Genomic DNA, 23153 nt, shown 5'->3' on the forward strand with positions numbered 1-23153 from the left:
CAACTGAAGGCTTACCGGGTCAGAGCACAGCGCCTTCTCCTGGGTAGCGGGTCTGAGCAGAGCGCCTTCTGGGTTTAAGGCACACTCTACCCGGGCAGTGTGCACCTCCTGGCTCATAGGACCTCCACCCTGCAGCTCTGCAGAGCGATAAAATCAGTCCTCCATCCACATGTTTGCAAAATTTTTCAGGGTCTATGCCTACACTTCGGGGAATGCCAGCTTAGGTAGAAAGACTTTGCAGGCGGCAGCGGTGAGTTCTCCGGCCTGAATGGAGTTTTCTGCTGTTCCCTTCCCTTGGGTACTGCTTTGGAACGTCCCATGGTTTCCTGTATCCCCCAATGAAACGATAGAGAAAACAGGATTTCTTGGCTACTCAACACCGTAAAATCGGTTTCTTGGAGCCTTCATTGGGGGACACAGCTCCCTCCCAAGCTTATCAGCTCTGTTTACTGTATTATATTGTTACAGTTTGTGTGTTTTTTTCTTTCTCTTTTACATGTTGCTTCTCCTACTGCTTTCTTGCTAACTGAGTATCCTAGTGCCGGTCGGTGGGGTGTACACTGCGGAGGAGCTAACTTTTTTTTTTTTTTTAACCAATTAACTTTTTATTAGCAATATAGAAATAAGTACATAAGTACATATAACATCCCCCGCAGGAGAAACAAAGGGGAAAAAGGTACAAGGGGAAGGGGGGAGAATACACAATGTTCAGAATCACAGCAATTCCAACAAAGAAATACAGAGTTAACCATAGCACAAATCGCAGCTTACAAAAGTTACTAAATGAGAGCAAGGGCGGACGGAGGTATGTGGACTGAGGAAACCCAAGGATCCCACCAGGAGAGCACTTTATTTTTCTTGGAGAGGCTCTGTGCCATAATTGCTTCATATGTAAAATGAAGGTTGATTTTGGAAATCAAAATAGCCATAGTTGGAATATCTGAGGATTTCCAATGACCCGCTATACATTGTCTAGCAGCAATCAGAATATTAGAGATTATTGGACGGAGAGGGGAGGGGAATCCCGCAAGGGAGACACCCAAAACAGCTAGACAACCGGTTAAAACAAAAGGAACCTGAATGACCTCCGCAATCAGAGTTTCAACTTGACGCCAGAAGACCTGAATCCACGGACAGGACCACCAGATATGAGATCCGGAACCAATAGCCCCGCATCCCCTCCAGCAGAGAGGGGAAAACGAGGGACCAAACCTGGCTAAGCGAGCAGGGGTTAGATACCATTGCAGATGGATCTTTTTTGAATGCTCCAAGTGGCCTATACACGAGGAATATTTAGAGGGGTGCACCAACGCAAAGTGCCAGTCCTCTAGAGATGCATCAAAACCAAGAGAGGACTCCCAGGAAGTCATAAAAGGAAGCTTAGCAGGAATATCATGGGATAAAAGGGCCTTATAGATAATAGAGATGCCATGGGGCACTAAAGTGGCCGGTCTAAAGAACCGGTGTGCTGAGTCCTCCGAGAGAGGCGGGGGGGCACCGAACAGCCGACGTGACCTGAGAAAACTGCGGAGTTGTAGATATTGAAAGAAATCTCTACCAGAGAGAGAAAATCTACCTGCAAGGACCTCAAACGACATTAAGCAACCGAGCCAAATAGGTCAGCCACCCGGTGCACCCCCCGCGCCCCCCAGGAGGAGAGAGAGGTGTGCCCAATAGCACATTCCAGGGCCCGTAGGGAAACAGTGATACATAAATAGGAATTGGGAAGAACAAACTGATGTCCACATTTTAGAGGCAGTCTTGATAGAGCGGAGAGTAGGGCCACGAGGAAAGACCTGGAGCAACCAAAGCTCCAAAAGTAATTGGAGAGAATTTCTGGGAGCAAAATGAGATTCAATGAGCACCCAGGGTAACCGCGAGTTCCCCTCCCACCAAAGCTTAAGAGGCTCCAAGATCGCCGCCCTATAATAAAACTGGATCGAGGGAACACCCAACCCACCCATAGAGTACGGAAGGGACATTATTTGGCGCTTAATCCTGTGTGGCTTGTTATTCCAAATAAACCGATCTATGATCGACTGGAAAGCCGAGATAAATTTGGAAGGTATGAAGAGGGGAAGGCACCTAAATAAATAGATAATTTTGGGGAGAAATAGCATTTTAACGGATTGTATACGGGCCATCCACGAAAGTGAGGAGCTCGATAGCTGATCGATGCCCCTCCTAATTTCGGTAATAGTTTCTTCGCAATTAGAACGAACGATGTTATCCAACCTAGTTATCCGGACGTCCAGGTACGAAAACCCCATAGGGGCCCAAATAAACGCAAATTTAGATTGAATTTGAATTTGGAGATCAACCGGAAGGAAAAGGGGGAAAATAATGGATTTAGTCAAATTGAGTTTGTAATATGATACCGCCGAAAATTGGGATAAAATTGAGGTGATCGCGTTCAGTGAAGTTAAGGCCGAGGTACAAGTCAACACTACGTCGTCAGCGTAAAGTCCAATTTTGTGTTCAGTCTCTCCAACCCGCACCCCCTTAATATCAGGGCACTGTCTAATTAAGGCAGCCATAGGCTCCATGATCAGAGTAAAAATAAGGGGGGAGAGGGGACAGCCCTGACGGCTCCCGTTCAAAATCGGGACTGTCCGAGATTTAAAGCCGCCCGAGCAAACCGACGCGCAGGGATTCGAGTATAATGCCATAATGGCCCTGGAAATCAGTCCTGTGAGCCCAAACTTCCCGGGCGTGAGCTCGATGTATCCCCAGTGTACCCTGTCAAACGCCTTTTTGGCATCAAGAGACAGGAATACACTGGGGAGACCCTCCCCCTCCACCACATCTAAGAGATCAATCAGTCGTCTTGTGCCATCTCTGGTCTGCCTACCAGGGACAAACCCAACTTGGGGTGTATAAGGCTGGGGAGCACCGCTATCAATCTATTGGCCCAAATTTTAGCATAGATTTTAACGTCGCAATTCAGGAGGGGGCTATAGGGCGAAAATTTCCCGGAGACGTTGTGGGCTTCCCCGGTTTAGGGAGGGTCGCGATGGAGGCCTCCAACCCCTCCGCCCTAATGCTACCAACAGACGCCCTGTTGTTAAATAAGCGAAGGAGAAAAGGGGAGAGGACAGAGAAGAATTGTGCATAGTAAAGAAAAGGAAAACCGTCCGGGCCTGAGAGGAACATTTATTAGAGTCCCTGACAATTTGGGAAAGCTCAGACTCAACAATAGGAGAATTCAGAAAGGAAAGCTGTTCCGCAGTGACCGAAGGGAGATTAGCTCTCTCCAAGAACGCCATAATTAGCTCCGGCGAGGGCTGAGGGACTCCCGGGTCAGAACTAAGATCATAGAGAGAGGAATAGTACGAAGCAAACTCCTCAGCAATATGAATGGGATTGTAAACACTGGAACCATCAGATCCAAGCAGGAATGGAATCTTGGATTGAGCCTCTCTCCTCCTGACCCGCCTAGCAAGAACAGCACCCGCCCGATCCCCCATTGCATAGAATCTGGCCTTGGTTTTCCTCATGGCATTCTCAGCTCTATGTAGAAGTAATTGGCGGACCTTCATGCGAGTTTTAGAAAGGTCAGAAAAGAGCGCCGGGTTAGGGGACATCTTATGTGCAGACTCAAGACGAGCTAGTTCGTCCAGTGCCGACTGAAGGGTCAAATTATATTTCCTCTTAGCTGTTGCAGCTATTTTAATAAAGCAACCCCTAGCAACCGCCTTGTGAGCAAACCAAAGGGTATCATCCCGCACATCTGGGGTATCATTGGAGGAGAATTCTTGTAAGGCTCTCTCCATAAACTGGGAATTTAGTTGATTAGTGAGAAGATGAGTATTGAGACGCCAATGTGCGGGAGGCCTGACAGCAAGAGGGTCCCTCAAAGTAAGAGACACCGGGGCGTGATCTGAGCACGTGATACTACCAATATCTGCCGAGATGCAGTGAGGAAGAGCCACATCATTCACCAGCACATAGTCAATCCTACTATAGGAACCGTGTCTGGGAGACATGAATGTGTAATCTCTCTCGCCACAATGCAGATACCTCCATATGTCATGCAGTTTATATGAGTTGATTAATGGCCCCGCCTCCTTCCTTGACAGGGAAGCGGAAGAGCAATCCAACACCTTAGACATTGGCACATTAAAATCCCCAGCAATCAGTTTGTGACCATGTTGGATGTCCTGCAAAGTTTGAAAAAAACCCTCTAAAAATTTAAGTTGACCGGCATTGGGAGCATAAACTGACGCAATGGTATAGGGGGCGTTATTAATCAGACAAATGACTACAATGAACCTGCCCATCGGATCCACAATGGAACAGATCAGTTGGAAGGCATTGGCTTTGCTAAAGAAAATCGCTACTCCCGCCTTCTTTGACGGACCATTTGCAAAGAATTGATGTGGATGTAAACCTGAATACATTCTAACATTGTCACATTCCAATAAATGTGTTTCTTGAAGACATATAATGTCCCGACGAGATTTACCTAAATGCCTCCAGACAATCGACCTCTTGCCCGGGGAGTTGAGACCATTTACATTAATGGAATACAACGAAACTCTCATGGTAAAACAGTATAAATAGACTTAGCCCATATTGAGCACCAATGAAATATGCACAAGAATAAACAACAAGAGAGCTGCGGATCAGAACATGCGTAGGGGGGAACCAGGAGGGTGGGAGGGGGGAGGGAAAGACAAACAGAACATACAACACGAAGATTAGGACAACAAGGTCCATTCAGGCAAATCCTGAGTCCAGAAGGTGAAAATCAGAAAAAAACAGTTCACCTATGGGGCAAAAAACTGAAATGCTGCAAACACTCCCAAAGGAGACCAATACAGCATATGAAATCAGAAAAAAAAAAAAGGAAAAGATGCAAACCTCAAGAGAGGGATAAAAAAGGAAAAAAAAAATCCCCAAATAGTGCGGGAAATAGCCAGGAACCAAAGGTTGTAAAATTCTTCAAGCGACCTCCCAGTCTGATGCAACACGGGCCTTGGGATTACGGCCACTCCCAGACCCAGAGGGACCCCTCGAGACTGGTGAACCAGGAACCGTCAGGCCCCATCCCGCCAATGCAGACGCCGCGTGAGACTGGGTCAGGCAGGTGGTGATGGATCCATCTTTGCGGATGAGAAGCCTAGTGGGAAATCACCAGCGATATGGAATGCCTTTTTCCCTGAGAACAGCCGTGTAGGGACCAAAAGCTTTGCGGAGAGCCAAGGTACCCGGAGATAGGTCCGGGAAAACTGTGATGGATGCAAATCTTTCAGGTAGAGCCGGATTCTTCCTCAAAGCTTGGAGAAATTTCTCTTTCATTTCGTAGAAGTGTATGCGGGCGAGCACATCTCTCGGGACCGAAGGCCCCAGACCAGCCGGCTTAGGGATCTGGTGTATGCGATCAATTATAATGTCCTTTGGGGGCAAAATGAGGGAGAGCAGCCGCAACAAAATCCTGCAAGAAAGCTTTCAAGTCTCCCGGAAGGATAGATTCTCCAATGCCTCTAAGTTTAACATTGTTCCTTCTGGATCTATTTTCCAAATCCATAGTCTTGGCGTGGGTTTTAGAGAGTAGGTCTTGCAGAGACTCTTGAGCGTCCCATAATTCATTGAGAGGAGATCCGCTCCACCATCTTGCGCTCCAAACGATCCGTACGGTTCCCCAGCTCCACTACCTCTCCTTTCAGTTCTGTCAGCATGGTGCGGATGTCTTCCTGAATGGAGGCCCTGAGATCTCCAAGCAAATCCTTAAGTAAAGCAGCAGTTACCGGGGTGTCAGGAGAATGCGACGCTGCAGCGTCGGAAAGCGCACCGCTGGAGAGTGAGGAAGCGCCCGAAAGCGACGCCTGAGCGTTGCGTTGCGAGGAGCGGGAAGCTCTGGGTGAGGACGGCGCCATCTTGGGATCCCGTAGCAGCCGAGGGGAGGCCGCAAAGCAATCTATAATCCGCCTGGAAGGGTCGCGTGCGCCGGCTCTGGACTTCCCCATACACTCACCGCCGCACCAGGGAGTGATACCGGTATTATAGGAGACAGAGAGTCCGCCGGGAAGAAGGTATGAGCCGCTTTAAGGTTCCTGGACATGGAGCTCCCGCTCTGTGTGACCTACTCCATCTGCAGCTAGGCCACGCCCCCGAGCTAACTTTTTTTATGCATAGTGTCAGCCTCCTAGTGGCAGCAGCATACACCCATGCTTTCCTGTGTCCCCCAATGAAGGGTCCGAGAAACAGATTTTTCGGCGAGTATTCAAAAGATCCTGTTTTTCTGAAAACTTCATAAGGTGAGTATTCAGCAGCCACTGAGCGGATCCCTCCTCATCAGGTATCATATTAATTAGCATCACAGCGCCGTTATAGCCATGCCTTTTGTTTATAGGGTTAAATCCTACTGACAGGTTCTCTTTAGTCATGTCACAATAAGAACTTCCTTCACCTATCACATACATAATTGCCAGTAAAATAGCCAAGGTACACATCCATTACTTTAAAATACTTCCTAATACTAAAGGGGAGCAGCATTATGTTCCCAGTAAGTTGTAATCCCTTGATTGCATCGTGTTTTTCCTATAGAATGAAAGCCGCGGTTGTATTTTCCTCCTGTTGGGTGAACAACCAAAGTTGTATTGTCTTTTCTCAGGTCGCTTTTTTTTTGGTTCTACTGCTCTTCTTCCTCCTGACCAGCACTAATGTCTTCATAGTTACCATATATACCAGGCTGTTAGTTTGAGTTAGGAGAGCGATGTTCTCACTGGGATTTGTGATCTGAGACCATATAACATAGAATAGAGTTGGCCTCAATTTGCCTGTCTATCTGGACAAAGGGGCTGACCCAGACCCAAAACACATTCATTTTTCTTTAATTCAATAACAGTGTCTACAACCCCATTTTTCCATTATTGCACACTTAAAGCGGTATTCCCATACCCAATATCCTATTCCAATATGTAGTAGTAATAATATTAGCAAATACCTCCAATTATAAATGTAGTATAGATTTTCTGAATCGCTATGTCTTTCGTCATGTGCAGGCATTCCATGACCTTAGGTATCCATAGGTACGACTACTGATATAGTGACAGTTGTTAGTGGTCGTAACCATGGATACCTAAGGTCCTACAATGCCTGCACATGGAGAAAGAGACATGGAGAATCAGAAAAACTATACTGCCTTTCTAATTGGAGGTATTTGCTAATATTATTACACCTGCATATTGGGATATGATTTGGGGGATGGGACTACCCATTCAAGTTTAAGGCCTGGGCTACATGGGGTCTTTTAAGTAGTGCCAGTTATTGGTTTTACCTTTTGGGCTGCAGTTCAGCGGAGTACAGCGAGTGAATCTTGTTTTCTTTATAAAGTCTTGGATCTGGCATGTGATTAATGAGGTGTGAATAGCTAGAATGTCAGAAATGTGTCCTGACCTACTGCTATCATGTGCCATGCAGAAAAGTATTTGGCATTGGGGTGGCGTTCTAGGAGTGCCAGGATGTAGCGCAATGCAAGACCGGAAACTCGCTGTGTGCGTGTCATAAGAGTAGCCAGTCTTACGAAAGACTTGGCGCTTACTGTAAGAATTTTCTTTTTCGCAGCTTTCACAGCAGACTGCTGTAGAAGGACCAACATCCAATCCACCATCCACAAACAGCCCTGACGTGAGCTCCCAACAGCCTGCCAGTGAGCAGCTGCTCCAAGAAGTTAAGATGGAAGTAAAACAGGAAGAAACGATGGCAGAAGCTGAGCCTATTCCTGAGCACAAAGAGGAAATAGTGGAGGTAAGAGTCGTTTTTTTTCTCTCTAGGGTATAGTATTGAGAACTGAGGGAGTGAGCTGCTAATTTGCCCTTTCATATCTTTTCTATGCAGCTATGCTAGCAGGCAGAATGCATAAATGCCCTTGTATACTGTAGGTAACAAGTCTCTGTTGCCCATATATTACCTGACTGACAGGGGGTGCAATTTAGCCTTCAATGTGAAATCTGTTGGTGCTTCCCATAGCATTTCATGTAGACTTCAGCAAAGTGAAAGTTTGAACTTGGTCAACATTATTGGCGACCTCTGCTCAAAATAAAAGGGAACATTCAAATATCACATTAACTAAATTAAATATTCCAGTTGCAGATCTTTATTCATTACATAGTGGAATGCGTTGAGAACAATGAAATATAAAAATGATCAATGTAAATCAAATTTATCCCATGGAGGTCTGAATTTGGAATGATACTCAAAATCAAAGTGGGAATTCAAAGTAAAGACTGATCCAACTTGAATGGAAATGCCTAAAGACAAGGAAATTCTTAGCAGTGTGTGGCCTCCACGTGCCTGTATGACCTTCTTACAATGCCTGAACATGGTCCTGATGAGGTGGCGGATGTTGTCTTAAAGGATCTTCTCCCAGACCTGGATTTAAGCATCAGTCAACTTCTGGGCAGACTGTAGTGCAACGTGGCATTGGTGGATGGAACGAGACATGATGTCCCAGATGTGCTGGATTGGATTCAGGTCTGGGGCACAGGCAGGCCTATCCATAGCATTAATGCCTTCATTATGCAGGAGACTTCACACACTTGAGCCACATGATGCCTAGCATTGTCATGCATCGGAAGGAACCCAGGGCCAGTGCACCTGCATATGGTCTCACAGTGGTTCTGAGAATCTCCTCCCAGTACCTAATGGCAAATAGGGTGCCTCTGGCTAGCACATGGAGGGCCCTCCAAAGAAATGCGTCCTCACACCATTACTGACCCACTGCCAAACCGGTCATGCTTTAGGATGTTGCAGACAGCAGAACGTTCTCAACTGCGGCTCCAGACTCTCACGTGCTCAGAGCGAACCTTCTTTAGTCCGCGAAGAGCGCGGGGTACTAATGTTGAATCTGCCAATTTTGGTTTTCTCTGGCATATGCCTATCTTCCTGCGTGATGTTGAGCTGTTTTGATCTATGTGTTTATTGTTATGCTGTAATGTCTATTGTATGTACAAGCTCCCTCTAAGATGTACAGTGCTGCGGAAAATGTCGGTGCTATAGAAATAAAATTATTATTATTAGCTGTAAGCACAACACCCACTTTTCCATGTTGGACCTTCATACCACCCTCATGAAGTCTGTTTCTGACCCGTTGAGCAGACACATGGATGTTAGTGGCCTGCTGGAGGTCACTTTGCAGGGCTCTGGCACTGCTCCTCCTGTTCCTCATTGCACAAAGGAGGAGGTAGCGGTCCTGCTGCTGGGGTGTTGCCGTCCTACGGTTGTCTCCTGGTGTATTGGCCTGCCTCCTGGTATCTGCTCCATGGTCTGGATGCTGTTCGGACCGACACAGCTACCCTTCTTGCCACAGATCGCATTGATGTGCCATCCTGGATGAGCACTGCCTGAGCATTCAGTGAGCTGTGGACACTGCCTCGTGCTACTGTACCTCTAGGGGTGAGAGCATTCACACTACTGAGCATAATTTTCTTGTCTTGAGGCATTTCTGCTGTAATTTGATTATCCACTTTGCTTTTGCATATCATTCCGAATCCAGACCTTCATGGGATATTAATTTTGATTTACATTAATCATTTTTGTTTTATTGTTCTTAACGCATTTCACTATGTAATGAATAAAGATTTGCAACTGGAATGCTTAATTCAGTGATATCTAGGATGTGCTATTTTAGTGTTCCAGTATATATTATAAAAAGACAACATGTTCAGAAATAAGTGGATAAGTGCCAACTGTCATTACAGTATGACAGCGTGCTCAAATGCATTCAATAAACAGTTCACTAGTCAGTATTCATATTGGGACCAACCAATATTCCTATAACTAAAAAGTATCTGGCTGAATCAGAGAGACGCACCTAAGTATCGCCAGATAAAAGAATAATGGTGCTGCAAAATGTCTCACAAATATATCAACTTAACTAAAAACGGATTTTGTTAAAAAACAGTAGCTCAATTGAGCATTTATATGCGCACATCTATTGCAGTACATTCTCTAATGGTTAACATATGCATCAGATACAATGTAGGAGGCAAACGTTCATAATAATAATATGGCGCCCTGTTGGGTGCGTATCTCGACGCCCCAATGCATGCTTCATCCACTTTCATCAGGTGGCGAGTGGAAACATGACCTGCCACCTGATGAAGTTGGATGAAACACTTGTTTTCTGGGCATTTTGCTCCTCTTGTATGGGGTCTATTTTTACACTGTCGTAATGAAAGCAATAACCTCAACTGTAAACTATATTTCCAATTCTTATATATTCTGTGCACGTTGCATTATATGTGGTCAACCAGCACTTTGCCTTCACATGTGCTTTTGTGCAATTTTGAATCCAAGTGTAATATTTTGCTTTTGTTGCATAAAAAAATCAATAATTCATGTTTGTGCCTAGAAAATAGCAAGAAGGTTTGCACTACCTTGGTTAAACATCCACTTTGGTATTTCGTAGCAGCAAGACCATGACAGTACACCTTTTTAATAAATATTTATCGCCAAGGTAGTACAGATCTTTTTGCTCATGTTTGCTTGTGGCTCACCAGCTGAAAGGACCAAGATAGACTTTTCACTTGCTGAAAACATAAATTGCACTAAATACATTGTAAAAATCCCTGTGCTCCCCTGTTTTTGTTTGTTTTTTGCTCTGCATCACTCCATTGCAGAGATATTTACATTTGTTGCTTTTTCAGCATGTGAAAAGTCTTCTTCTCCATCTAAATACACCACTGACAGATGGCCGTATTTTTCATGGCTGGATGGCATTGCAGCACATGGACAGACCCGGCACCTCTCCTGGCCTGGACATTACAGTTGTCACGCTGCAATCAGGAGAGCCGACTGTCAGTCCAAGTATTCCAATGCGTTACTCACACGGGAAATACTGTCTGCCTGCCCTCTATCTGGGGGCTTCTTTAGAGTCTTCTCATCCCTCCTACTGTAAACTGCTAATCCCATGTCAGCAGCTAGTCTAGAAGTCTTGAGACGCTGCTGAACTGAGGCAGCATCTGGGAAGGAGGAGTGAAGGCAAACACCCACAGAGAAGACTATGAACAAACGCCCAGACATGTAAATATCTCTCCAATGGAATGGCACAGCTCAAAATGGAAAAGGGCAGAATCAGGGGCACTCAGTGATTTTTTTTTTTTTTTTTTTTTTTTTTTATTTTAAACAAGGTACTTACCAAAAAAATTGCATTAAGTGACTGGTCCTCTTTAAATCCACACTACATTTTAGAAGTAAGACATCTTAATTTTTAATAAAGTCAATCCATACATGCATACTTGCTGTAATGCCAACAAACATACATTCTACTAAAACTAAAGAGGCTGAAAATTAGTTTTTAGGAACAATGTACACACAATGTGGCCAGATTTTACTTTAGAATACCCCTCGCGCACTCATCTGACCACAGCCTGAAGTCTAGTTTGTGTGCATTTTAATGGTGAAAAATGCAGTAAACATGATGTGGGTATATATTTTTTTTCAGTTTTTTTTTGTAGAAAAATATGGTGGCATAGAGTAAGCAAGCATGGATGGACTGAGTTTTTTAAAAATTTTAATTTTGCTTTATGTATAATACCGTATTTTTCGGATTATAAGACGCACTTTTGTTCCTTCAAATTTTGGGGGAAAAGTGGGGGGTGCGTCTTAAAATAATAATAATAATAATAATTTATATAGCGCCAACATATTCCGCAGCGCTTTACAACTTATAGAGGGGACTTGTACAGACAATAGACATTGCAGCATAACAGAAATCACAGTTCAAAACAGATACCAGGAGGAATGAGGGCCCTGCTCGCAAGCTTACATCCTATGAGGAAAAGGGGAGACACGAGAGGTGGATGGTAACAATTGCTTTAGTTATTTGGACCAGCCATCTGTGTGCTGTGCTGTAGAGGAGGGGGGGGCGGCTCTGAAGTGGTGTCAGGGGGCTGAAGTGGGCTGGCTGCAGAGACAGCAGGAGGTCCTGTGCTCCCACTCATTAGCCTCATGTAATATTCACTGCACCCGCTGTCCATCACCTCGGTGCTGAAGCCGCACCAAGTTGGTTGACAGGGGAGCAGTGCATATTACATGTGCCTGCACTCCCCCTCCTCCCATCATGAATATGCCCCCCTGCAGGCACACATAGCCCCCCCATCCCAGTCACTACATGCCCCCCTGCTTGCAGGCACATAATAAAATAACAAACTCTTTACTCACCTTCTGATGATGGCTCCCTGCTCCCAGTTCTCCCGTGGCTCTTCCTGTGTCTGTGCCAACATCCGATCATGTGATCGGCACAGCACAGTGATGTCATCACTGTGTGCCCAGGTCACATGATCTGATGCCTGGGAAACAGGAAGTGCAACCGTGGGGCAGGGAGCCACCATCAGAAGGCGAGTTAAGTGTTTTATTTTATCATGTGCCTGCCAGCAGGGGGGCCATGTGTGTGCCTGCAGGGGGGCATGTAGTGACTGAGCTGGGCCATGTGTGTGCCTGCAGGGAGGCATGTAGTGAATGGAGGGGGCTTGTGTGTGACTGGGGGCCATGTGTGTGCCTGCAGTGGGGCATGTAGTGACTGGGGGGGCCATGTGTGTGCCTGCAGGGGGACATGTGACGGGGGGTGGCTATGTGTGTGCCTGCAGGGGGGCATGTAGTGACTGGGGGGGGGGGCATGTGTGTGCCTGCAGGGGGACATGTAGTGACTGGGGGGGGGGGGGCATGTGTGTGCCTGCAGGGGGGCATGTAGTGACTGGGGGGGCCATGTGTATGCCTGCAGGGGGACATGTAGTGACGGGGGGTGGCTGTGTGTGCCTGCAGGGGGACATGTAGTGAATGGGGGGGGGGGGCTTATGTGTGTGACTCGGGGGGCCATGTGTGTGCCTGCAGTGGGGCATGTAGTGACTGGGGGGGCCATGTGTGTGCCTGCAGGGGGGCATGTAGTGACTGGGCGGGCCATGTGTGTGCCTGCAGGGGAGCATGTAGTGACTGTGGGGGCCATGTGAGTGCCATATAGCGAGATTGAGGGCCATGTGCGTGCCAGCTGGGGGGGCATATAGAGAGGGGGGGTCCCATGTGCCAGGATGAGGGTTATATAGATACCAGGATGAGGGACATATAATGCCAGTGTCCGTCTTACAAGTCACATATAAGACAGACCCCCATTTAACATAAATTATTTCTTTCTCTTCCTCTTCACCAAATTTGGGGTGCGTCTTATAATCAGGTGCGTCTCATAAAGCGAAAAATACGGTGTATATATATATATATATATATATATATACACATACATACACTCACCGGCCACTTTATTAGGTACACCATGCTAGTAACGGGTTGGACCCCCTTTTGCCTTCAGAACTGCCTCAATTCTTCGTGGCATAGATTCAACAAGGTGCTGGAAGCATTCCTCAGAGATTTTGGTCCATATTGACATGATGGCATCACACAGTTGCCGCAGATTTGTCGGCTGCACATCCCAAAGATGCTCCATACAAGGCAGGATGGATCCATGCTTTCATGTTGTTTACGCCAAATTCTGACCCTACCATCCGAATGTCGCAGCAGAAATCGAGACTCATCAGACCAAGCAACGTTTTTCCAATCTTCTACTGTCCAATTTCGATGAGCTTGTACAAATTGTAGCCTCAGTTTCCTGTTCTTAGCTGAAAGGAGTGGTACCCGGTGTGGTCTTCTGCTGCTGTAGCCCATCTGCCTCAAAGTTCGACGCACTGTGCGTTCAGAGATGCTCTTAGGCCTACCTTGGTTGTAGCGGGTGGCGATTTGAGTCACTGTTGCCTTTCTATCAGCTCGAACCAGTCTGCCCATTCTGCTCTGACCTCTGGCATCAACAAGGCATTTCCGCCCACAGAACTGCCGCTCACTGGATTTTTTTTTTCTTTTTCGGACCATTCTCTGTAAACCCTAGAGATGGTTGTGCGTGAAAATCCCAGTAGATCAGCAGTTTCTGAAATACCTAATAAAGTGGCCGGTGAGTGTATATTATACAGTACAGACCAAAAGTTTGGACACGCCTCATTTAAATAATTTTCTGTATTTTCATGACAATGAAAATTGTACTTTCACACTGAAGGCAACAAAACTATGAATTAACACATGTGGAATTATATACTTAACAAAAAAGTGTGAAACAACTGAAATTATGTCTAATATTCTAGGTTCTTCAAAGTAGCCACCTTTTGCTTTGATGACTGTTTTGTACACTCTTAGCATTCTCTTGATGAGCTTCAAGAGGGAGGTAGTCACCGGGAATAGTCTTCCAACAATCTTGAAGGAGTTCCCAGAGATGCTTAGCACTTGATGGCACTTTTGCCTTCACTCTGCGGTCCAGCTCACCCCAAACCATCTCGATTGGGTTCAGGTCTGGTGACTGTGGAGGCCAGGTCATCTGGCGTAGCACCCCATCACTCTTCTTCTTCGTCAAATAGCCCTTATACAGCCTGGAGGTGTGTTTGGGGTCATTGTCCTGTTGAAAAATAAATGATGATCCAACTAAACACAAACCGTATGGAATAGCATGCCGCTGCAAGATGCTGTGGTAGCCATGCTGGTTCAGTATGCCTTTAATTTTGAATAAATCCCCAAAAGTGTCACCAGCAAAGCACCCCCACACCATCACACCTCCTCCACCATGCTTCACGTTGGGAACCAGGCATCTAGAGTCCATCTGTTCACCTTTTCTGCATCGCACAAAGACACGGTGGTTGGAGGCAAAGATCTCAAATTTGGACTCATCAGACCAAAGCACAGATTTCCACTGGTCTAATGTCCATTCCTTGTGTTCTTTAGCCCAAACCAGTCTCTTCTGCTTGTTGCCTGTCCTTAGCAGTGGTTTCCTAGCAGCTATTTTACCATGAAGGCCTGCTGCACAAAGTCTCCTCTTAACAGTTGTTGTAGAGATGTGTCTGCTGCTAGAACTCTGTGTGGCGTTGACCTGGTCTCTAATCTGAGCTGCTGTTAACCTGCGATTTCTGAGGCTGGTGACTCGGATAAATTTATCCTCAGAAGCAGAGGTGACTCTTGGTCTTCCTTTCCTGGGGTGGTCCTCATGTTAGCCAGTTTCTTTGTAGCGCTTGATGGTTTCTGCCACTGCACTTGGGGACACTTTCAAAGTTTTCCCAGTTTTTCGGACTGATTGACCTTCTTTTCTTAAAGTAATAATGGCTACTCATTTTTCTTTACTTAGCTGCTTTTTTCTTGCCATAATACAAATTCTAAGTCTATTCAGTAGGACTATCAGCTGTGTATCCACCAGACTTCTGCACAACACAACTGATGGTCCCAACACCATTTATAAGGCAAGAAATCCCACTTATTAAACCTGACAGGGAACACCTGTGAAGTGAAAACCATTCCCGGTGACTACCTCTTGAAGCTCATCAAGAGAATGCCAAGAGTGTGCAAAGCAGTCATCAAAGCAAAAGGTGGCTACTTTGAAGAACCTAGAATATAAGACATAATTTCAGTAGTTTCACGCTTTTTTGTTAAGTATGTAATTCCACATGTGTTAATTCATAGTTTTGATGCCTTCAGTGTGAATGTACAATTTTCATAGTCACGAAAATACAGGAAAATCTTTAAATGAGGTGTCTAAACTTTTGGCCTGTACTGTATGTATACATACACATATATATACATATACACACACATATATATATATATATATATATATATATATATATATATATATATATATATATATATATATATATATATATATATATATATATACATATATACATATATACATATATATACATACATATATACATATATATATATATGTGTGTGTGTATATATATATGTGTGTGTATATATATATATATATATATATATATATATATATATATATATATATATATATATATATATATATATATATATACGTATCCTACTATATAATTGTCTAGGGGGTACTTCCGTCTGTCTCTCGGATATTCATTGGTCGTGGCTGCTTTGCGGCGACCAATCAGCGACGGCCCAGTCCTTTGATCCGTCACGTAGCCGTCGTAGCTACGCCATTTGCGCTGATCGTCGTCGTGAATGCAGCACTTAGGTTTGCAGCTATGTATCCGGCCAGCGCCGCTGCGCAACTTTCGTGACGCTGGTTCTCCTTGGCGGGCCCTGTGTCGGACGGCTTGGAAAGCGGCCACCGGTGGCGCACCCTCGGCGTGAGGATGATTGCTTCTCCTCACCGAGGAGTACAGGAGAGAGGAGCGGGACAGTGTACCGACCAGGAGGGAACGTGGAGGCGTCTGGACAGTGCGTGTACCGTCCCTGGTGAGCGAGGGAGTCGGTGAGGAAGCTGGGGACCGGGAGAGGCCAGAGGGCACTGCGAGGATGCCGGCCTGTGACTACCTATTGTGTGCGGGCACCCGGAGTCCTGCATGTGCGGAGAGCCGGGGAGAAGGAGCAGGGTCCCCCCGGACAGTGCGTGTACCGGCCTGGTGAGCGAGGCAGGCGGTGAGGAAGCTGGGGACCGGGAGAGGGCAAAGAGTGGAGGGCAGAGGGCACTGCGAGGACGCCGGCCTGTGACTACCTATTGTGTGCGGGCACCCGGAGTCCTGCATGTGCGGAGAGCCGGGGAGAAGGAGCAGGGTCGGCGCCAGGGAGAAGGAGCAGGGTCCCCCGGGAGAGGGAGCAGTGGCGCCGGGGAGAAGGAGCAGGGTCCCCCGGGAGAGGGAGCAGAGGCGCCGGGAAGAGGGAGCAGAGCTGCGGCTACGCCAAGCTTGTGCAAACCTCCAACATCCTGCGACCAGAATCCCCGACATCCTGCGCCCCCATCCCCTGACAGGCGCACTCACAGCGCAACATACATACATACATACATACATACATACACTCACCGGCCACTTTATTAGGTACACCATGCTAGTAAAGGGTTGGACCCCCTTTTGCCTTCAGAACTGCCTCAATTCTTCGTGGCATAGATTCAACAAGGTGCTGGAAGCATTCCTCAGAGATTTTGGTCCATATTGACATGATGGCATCACACAGTTGCCGCAGATTTGTCGGCTGCACATCCCAAAGATGCTCCATACAAGGCAGGATGGATCCATGCTTTCATGTTGTTTACGCCAAATTCTGACCCTACCATCCGAATGTCGCAGCAGAAATCGAGACTCATCAACCAAGCAACGTTTTTCCAATCTTCTACTGTCCAATTTCGATGAGCTTGTACAAATTGTAGCCTCAGTTTCCTGTTCTTAGCTGAAAGGAGTGGTACCCGGTGTGGTCTTCTGCTGCTGTAGCCCATCTGCCTCAAAGTTCGACGCACTGTGCGTTCAGAGATGCTCTTAGGCCTACCTTGGTTGTAACGGGTGGCGATTTGAGTCACTGTTGCCTTTCTATCAGCTCGAACCAGTCTGCCCATTCTCCTCTGACCTCTGGCATCAACAAGGCATTTCCGCCCACAGAACTGCCGCTCACTGGATTTTTTTTCTTTTTCGGACCATTCTCTGTAAACCCTAGAGATGGTTGTGCGTGAAAATCCCAGTAGATCAGCAGTTTCTGAAATACTCAGACCAGCCCTTCTGGCACCAACAACCATGCCACGTTCAAAGGCACTCAAATCACCTTTCTTCCCCATACTGATGCTCGGTTTGAACTGCAGGAGATTGTCTTGACCATGTCTACATGCCTAAATGCACTGAGTTGCCGCCATGTGATTGGCTGATTAGAAATTAAGTGTTAACAAGAAGTTGGACAGGTGTACCTAATAAAGTGGCCGGTGAGTGTACATACATATTCTAGAGTACCCGATGCGTTAGAAGGAAATTAAGTTAGTCTGACATGACTTAGTTACAAACCCATGCTGACTCTGGTTAATCACATCATTCTTATCAAGATGCTTACACACATCTACTATATAATTGTCTAAGGGTCACTTCCGTCTTTCTGTCTGTCCTTCTGTCTGTCACGGATATTCATTGGTCGCGGCCTCTGTCTGTCATGGAATCCAAGTCGCTGATTGGTCTCGGCAGCTGCCTGTCATGGCTGCCGCGACCAATCAGCGACGGGCACAGTCCGATTAGTCCCTCCCCTACTCCCCTGCAGTCACTGCCCGGCGCCCGCTCCATGCTCCCCTTCCCCTCCAGTCACCGCTTACACAGGGTTAATGGCAGCGGTAACGGGCCGCGGTGTAACGCACTCCATTATCGCTGTTAATAACCCTGTGTCCCCCCAACTATTTACTATTGACGCTGCCTATGCAGAATCAATAGTAAAAATGTCATGTTAAAAATTATTTTAAAAAAGAGAAACTTCTATACTCACCATCCACCGCCTTTCGCGCTCCTCGCGACGCTACTGTGACCGCTCCATGCAAGCGGCAGGTTCCGGTCCCAATGATGGTACGCCAGAAGGACATTCCATGACGTCACGGTCATGTGACCGCGACGTGATCACAGGCCCTGTGAGAAGGACCTTCCATGATGTCACGGTCATGTGACCGTGACGTCATCACACCCTGGGACCGGAAGCTGCCGCCTGCGGTCGTCACGGTCATGTGACCGCGACGTCATCACGGGTCCTGCGCGCCTGCGCGAGAAGGACCTGCCATGACGTCACGGTCATGTGACCGCGATGTCATCACTCCCTGGGACTGGAAGGTGACACCTGCACAGGACCAGAACTTCAACGGGCCTTCGGAGGGTGAGTATATGTTTATTTTTTATTTTAACTCTGTATACTACGTGGCTCTGTGCTGTATACTCCGTCGCTGGGCAATATACAGTCATGGCCAAAAGTTTTGAGAATGAGACCAAAATTATATTTTCACATGATCTGCTGCCCTCTGGTTTTTATTAGTGTTTGTCTGATGTTTATATCACATACAGAAATATAATTGCAATCATATTGTGAGTACCAATAGGTTATATTGACAGTTAGAATGAGTTAATGCAGCAAGTCAATATTTGCAGTGTTGACCCTTCTTCTTCAAGACCTCTGCAATTCTCCCTGGCATGCTCTCAATCAACTTCTGGACCAAATCCTGACTGATAGCAATCCATTCTTGCATAATCAATGCTTGCATTTTGCCAGAATTTGTTGGTTTTTGTTTGTCCACCCGTCTCTTGATGATTGACCACAAGTTCTCAATGGGATTAAGATCTGGGGAGTTTCCAGGCCATGGACCCAAAATCTCTGTTTTGTTCCATGAGCCATTTAGTTATCACCTTTGCTTTATGGCAAGGTGCTCCATCATGCTGGAAAAGGCATTGTTGGGCGCCAAACTGCTCTTGGACGGTTGGGAGAAGTTGCTCTTGGAGGACATTCTGGTACCATTCTTTATTCATGGCTGTGTTTTTAGGCAAGACTGTGAGTGAGCCGATTCCCTTGGCTGAGAAGCAACCCCACACATGAATGGTTTCAGGATGCTTTACAGTTGGCATGAGACAAGACTGGTGGTAGCGCTCACCTCTTCTTCTCCGAATAAGCTGTTTTCCAGATGTCCCAAACAATCGAAAAGGGGATTCATCAGAGAAAATGACTTTGCCCCAGTCCCTCAGCAGTCCACTCCCTGTACCTTTTGCAGAATATCAGTCGGTCCCTGATGTTTTTTCTGGAGAGAAGTGGCTTCTTTGCTGCCCTCCTTGAAACCAGGCCTTGCTCAAAGTGTCTCCGCCTCACAGTGCGTGCAGAAGCACTCACACCAGCCTGCTGCCATTCCTGAGCACGCTCGGCACTGCTGGTAGTCCGATCCCGCAGCTGAAACAGTTTTAAGATACGGTCCTGGCGCTTGCTGGTCTTTCTTGGGCGCCCTGGAGCCTTTTTAACAATGGAAGCTCTCTCCTTGAATTTCTTGATGATGCGATAGATTGTTGACTGAGGTGCAATCTTTGTAGCTGCGTTAAGGTATCGTCACACTAGGCGAGGTTGCAGCGATATCGCCAGCGATCCATGACGTTGCAGCGTCCTGCATAGCGATATCGCTATGTTTGGCACGCAGCAGCGATCTGGATCCTGCTGGGATATCGCTGGTTGCAGGGAGAGTGCACGAACTTTCTTTCGTCGCAACTCTCCCGCTGACATCGCTGGATCGCCGTGTGTGACGCCGATCCAGCGATGTCTTCACTGGTATCCATGGTAAACATCGGGTTACTAAGCGCAGGGCCGCGCTTAGTAACCCGATATTTACCATGGATACCATGGTAAAAGTGAAAAAAAACACTACATACTCACCTTCAGTTGTCCGTCACGTCCCCTGGAGCTTCCCGCACTGACTGTCTCAGCGCCAGCCGGCCGTAAAGCAGAGACTGCGGTGAACCTGCAGTAACAGCGGTTCACCGCTGGGCACCGCTGTTACAGCCGGCCGGCGCTGAGACACAGTCAGTGCGGGAAGCGCCGAGGGACATGAAGGACGATAGAAGGTGCGTATGTAGTGGTTTTTTTTTCTTTTTACAGGGGGACTTCGGCATCGCTGAAGACAGTTTCAGCGATGCCGAAGTCGCTCCCCTGATCGCTGGTCGCTGGAGAGAGCTGTCTGTGTGATAGCTCTCCAGCGACCAAACAGCGACGCTGCAGCGATCGACATCGCTGTCGCTATCACTGCAGCGTCGCTTAATGTGACGGTACCTTTACTCTTCCCTGTTAGGCCATTTTTGTGCAGTGCAATGATGGCTGCATGTGTTTCTTTAGAGATCACCATGGTTAACTGAAGAGAAACAATGATACCAAGCACCAGCCTCCTTTTAAAGTGTCCAGTGATGTCATTCTTACTTAACCCCTTCCCGACATTTGACGTACTATCCCGTCGAGGTGGGGTGGGTCCGTATGACCGCCGACGGGATAGTACGTCATAGCCGATCGGCCGCGCTCACGGGGGGAGCGCGGCCGATCGCGGCCGGGTGTCGGCTGCATATCGCAGCTGACATCCGGCACTATGTGCCAGGAGCGGTCACGGACCGCCCCCGGCACATTAACCCCCGGCACACCGCGATCAAACATGATCGCGATGTGCCGGCGGTGCAGGGAAGCATCGCGCAGGGAGGGGGCTCCCTGCGGGCTTCCCTGAGCTCCCCGCAGCAACGCGATGTGATCGCGTTGCTGCGAGGGTCTTACCTCCCTCCCTGCCTGCTCCAGACCCGGATCCAAGATGGCCGCGGATCCGGGTCCTGCAGGGAGGGAGGTGGCTTCACAGACGCCTGCTCAGAGCAGGCACTGTGAAGCAGCCTGTACTTCTCGCAGATCGGTGATCTGTCAGAGTGCTATGCAAACTGGCAGATCACCGATCTGTATTGTCCCCCCCTGGGGCAAAGTAAAAAAGTAAAAAAAAAAATTTCCAAATGTGTAAAAAAAAAATAAAAAAAAATATTCCAAAATAATGAAAAAAAATATATATATTATTCCCATAAATACATCTCTTTATCTAAATTAAAAAAAAAAAAACAATAAAAGTACACATATTTAGTATCGCCACGTCCGTAACGACCCAACCTATAAAACTGCCACACTAGTTAACCCCTTCAGTAAACACCGTAAGAAAAAAAAAAAAAAAACACGAGGCAAAAAACAACGCTTTATTACCATACCGCCGAACAAAAAGTGGAATAACACGCGATCAAAAAGACTGATATAAATATCCATGGTACTGCTGAAAACGTCATCTTGTCCCGCAAAAAACAAGCCGCCATACAGCATCATCAGCAAAAAAATAAAAAAGTTATAGTCCTGAGAATAAAGCGATACCAAAATAATTATTTTTTCTATAAAATAGTTTTTATCGTATAAAAGCGCCAAAACATAAAAAAAATGATATAAATGAGATATCGCTGTAATCGTACTGACCCGAAGAATAAAAATGCTTTATCAATTTTACCAAACGCGGAACGGTATAAACGCCTCTCCCAAAAGAAATTCATGAATAGCAGGTTTTTGGTCATTCTGCCTCACAAAAATCGGAATAAAAAGCGATCAAAAACGGTCACGTGTCCGAAAATGTTACCAATAAAAACGTCAACTCGTCCCGCAAAAAACAAGACCTCACATGACTCTGTGGAGCAAATGTGGAAAAATTATAGGTCTCAAAATGTGGAGACGCAAAAACTTTTTTGCTATAAAAAGCGTCGCTGGTTTCACACTTGCGTTTTTGTCTGCAGCGTTTTTTGCACAAAAAAACGCATGCGTTTTTTCCCTATATTTAACATTGAAAACGCATGCGGTTTTTTTGTACGCGTTTGGTCGCGTTTTCAAACGCATGCGGTTTTTTTCTGCATGCGTTCATTTTCAGAAATACAACCTGCAGTATTTTCTTGCGTTTTTAAGCACATGCGTTTGTTTGCGTTAAAAACGCATGCATTTTTATCGAAAAAAAACAGAAAACACACTGAAAAGCCACCCACCACCATCAAGGTGATAAAGGGATCCAAACCCTAACCCTAACTCTACCCCTAACCTCACCCCTAACCGTTTAATGAACATTTTCTGACAGTCATAGTGCCACGTATTTCAGTGCCACGTATTTCAGTGCCACGTATTTCAGTGCCACGTATTTCAGTGCCACGTATTTCAGTGCCATGTATTTCAGTGCCACGTATCACGTATTTCAGTGCCACGTGTTTCAGTGCCACGTATTTCAGTGCCACGTATCACGTATTTCAGTGCCACATATTTTAGTACCACGTATTTCAGTTGCACGTATTTCAGTGCCACGTATTTCAGTGCCACGTATCACGTATTTCAGTGCCACGTGTTTCAGTGCCACGCAAGTGCCACGTATCACATATTTCAGTGCCACGTATTTCAGTGCCACGTATTTCAGTGCCACGTATTTCAGTGCCACGTATTTCAGTGCCACGTATTTCAGTGCCACGTATTTCAGTGCCACGTATTTCAGTGCCACGTATTTCAGTGCCACGTATTTCAGTGCCACGTATTTCAGTGCCACGTATTTAAGTGCCACATATCACATATTTCAGTGCCACGTATTTCAGTGCCACGTATTTCAGTGCCACGTATTTCAGTGCCACGTATTTCAGTGCCACGTATTTCAGTGCCACGTATTTCAGTGCCACGTATTTCAGTGCCACGTATTTAAGTGCCACGTATTTCAGTGCCACGTATCACGTATTTCAGTGCCACGTATTTCAGTGCCACGTATTTCAGTGCCACGTATTTAAGTGCCACGTATTTAAGTGCCACGTATCACGTATTTCAGTGCCACGTATTTCAGTGCCACGTATTTC

At 46.5% G+C, this 23153-nt stretch overlaps 1 protein-coding gene across 4 annotated transcripts in view; it reads left to right on the top strand.

Annotated features, from left to right (window-relative positions):
* The window catches only part of EP300 (EP300 lysine acetyltransferase), a 185684-nt gene that overhangs the window by 77314 nt on the left and 85217 nt on the right, over positions 1-23153 (top strand). For all 4 annotated transcript variants that reach the window (XM_077276079.1, XM_077276081.1, XM_077276080.1 and 1 more), the window contains exon 15: positions 7570-7752. In XM_077276079.1, the coding sequence (XP_077132194.1) occupies positions 7570-7752 (183 nt within the window). The remainder of the gene's footprint in view (positions 1-7569; positions 7753-23153) is intronic.

The sequence above is a fragment of the Ranitomeya variabilis genome, chromosome 8, assembly GCF_051348905.1.
Source record: "Ranitomeya variabilis isolate aRanVar5 chromosome 8, aRanVar5.hap1, whole genome shotgun sequence".
Lineage (NCBI taxonomy): Eukaryota > Metazoa > Chordata > Amphibia > Anura > Dendrobatidae > Ranitomeya > Ranitomeya variabilis.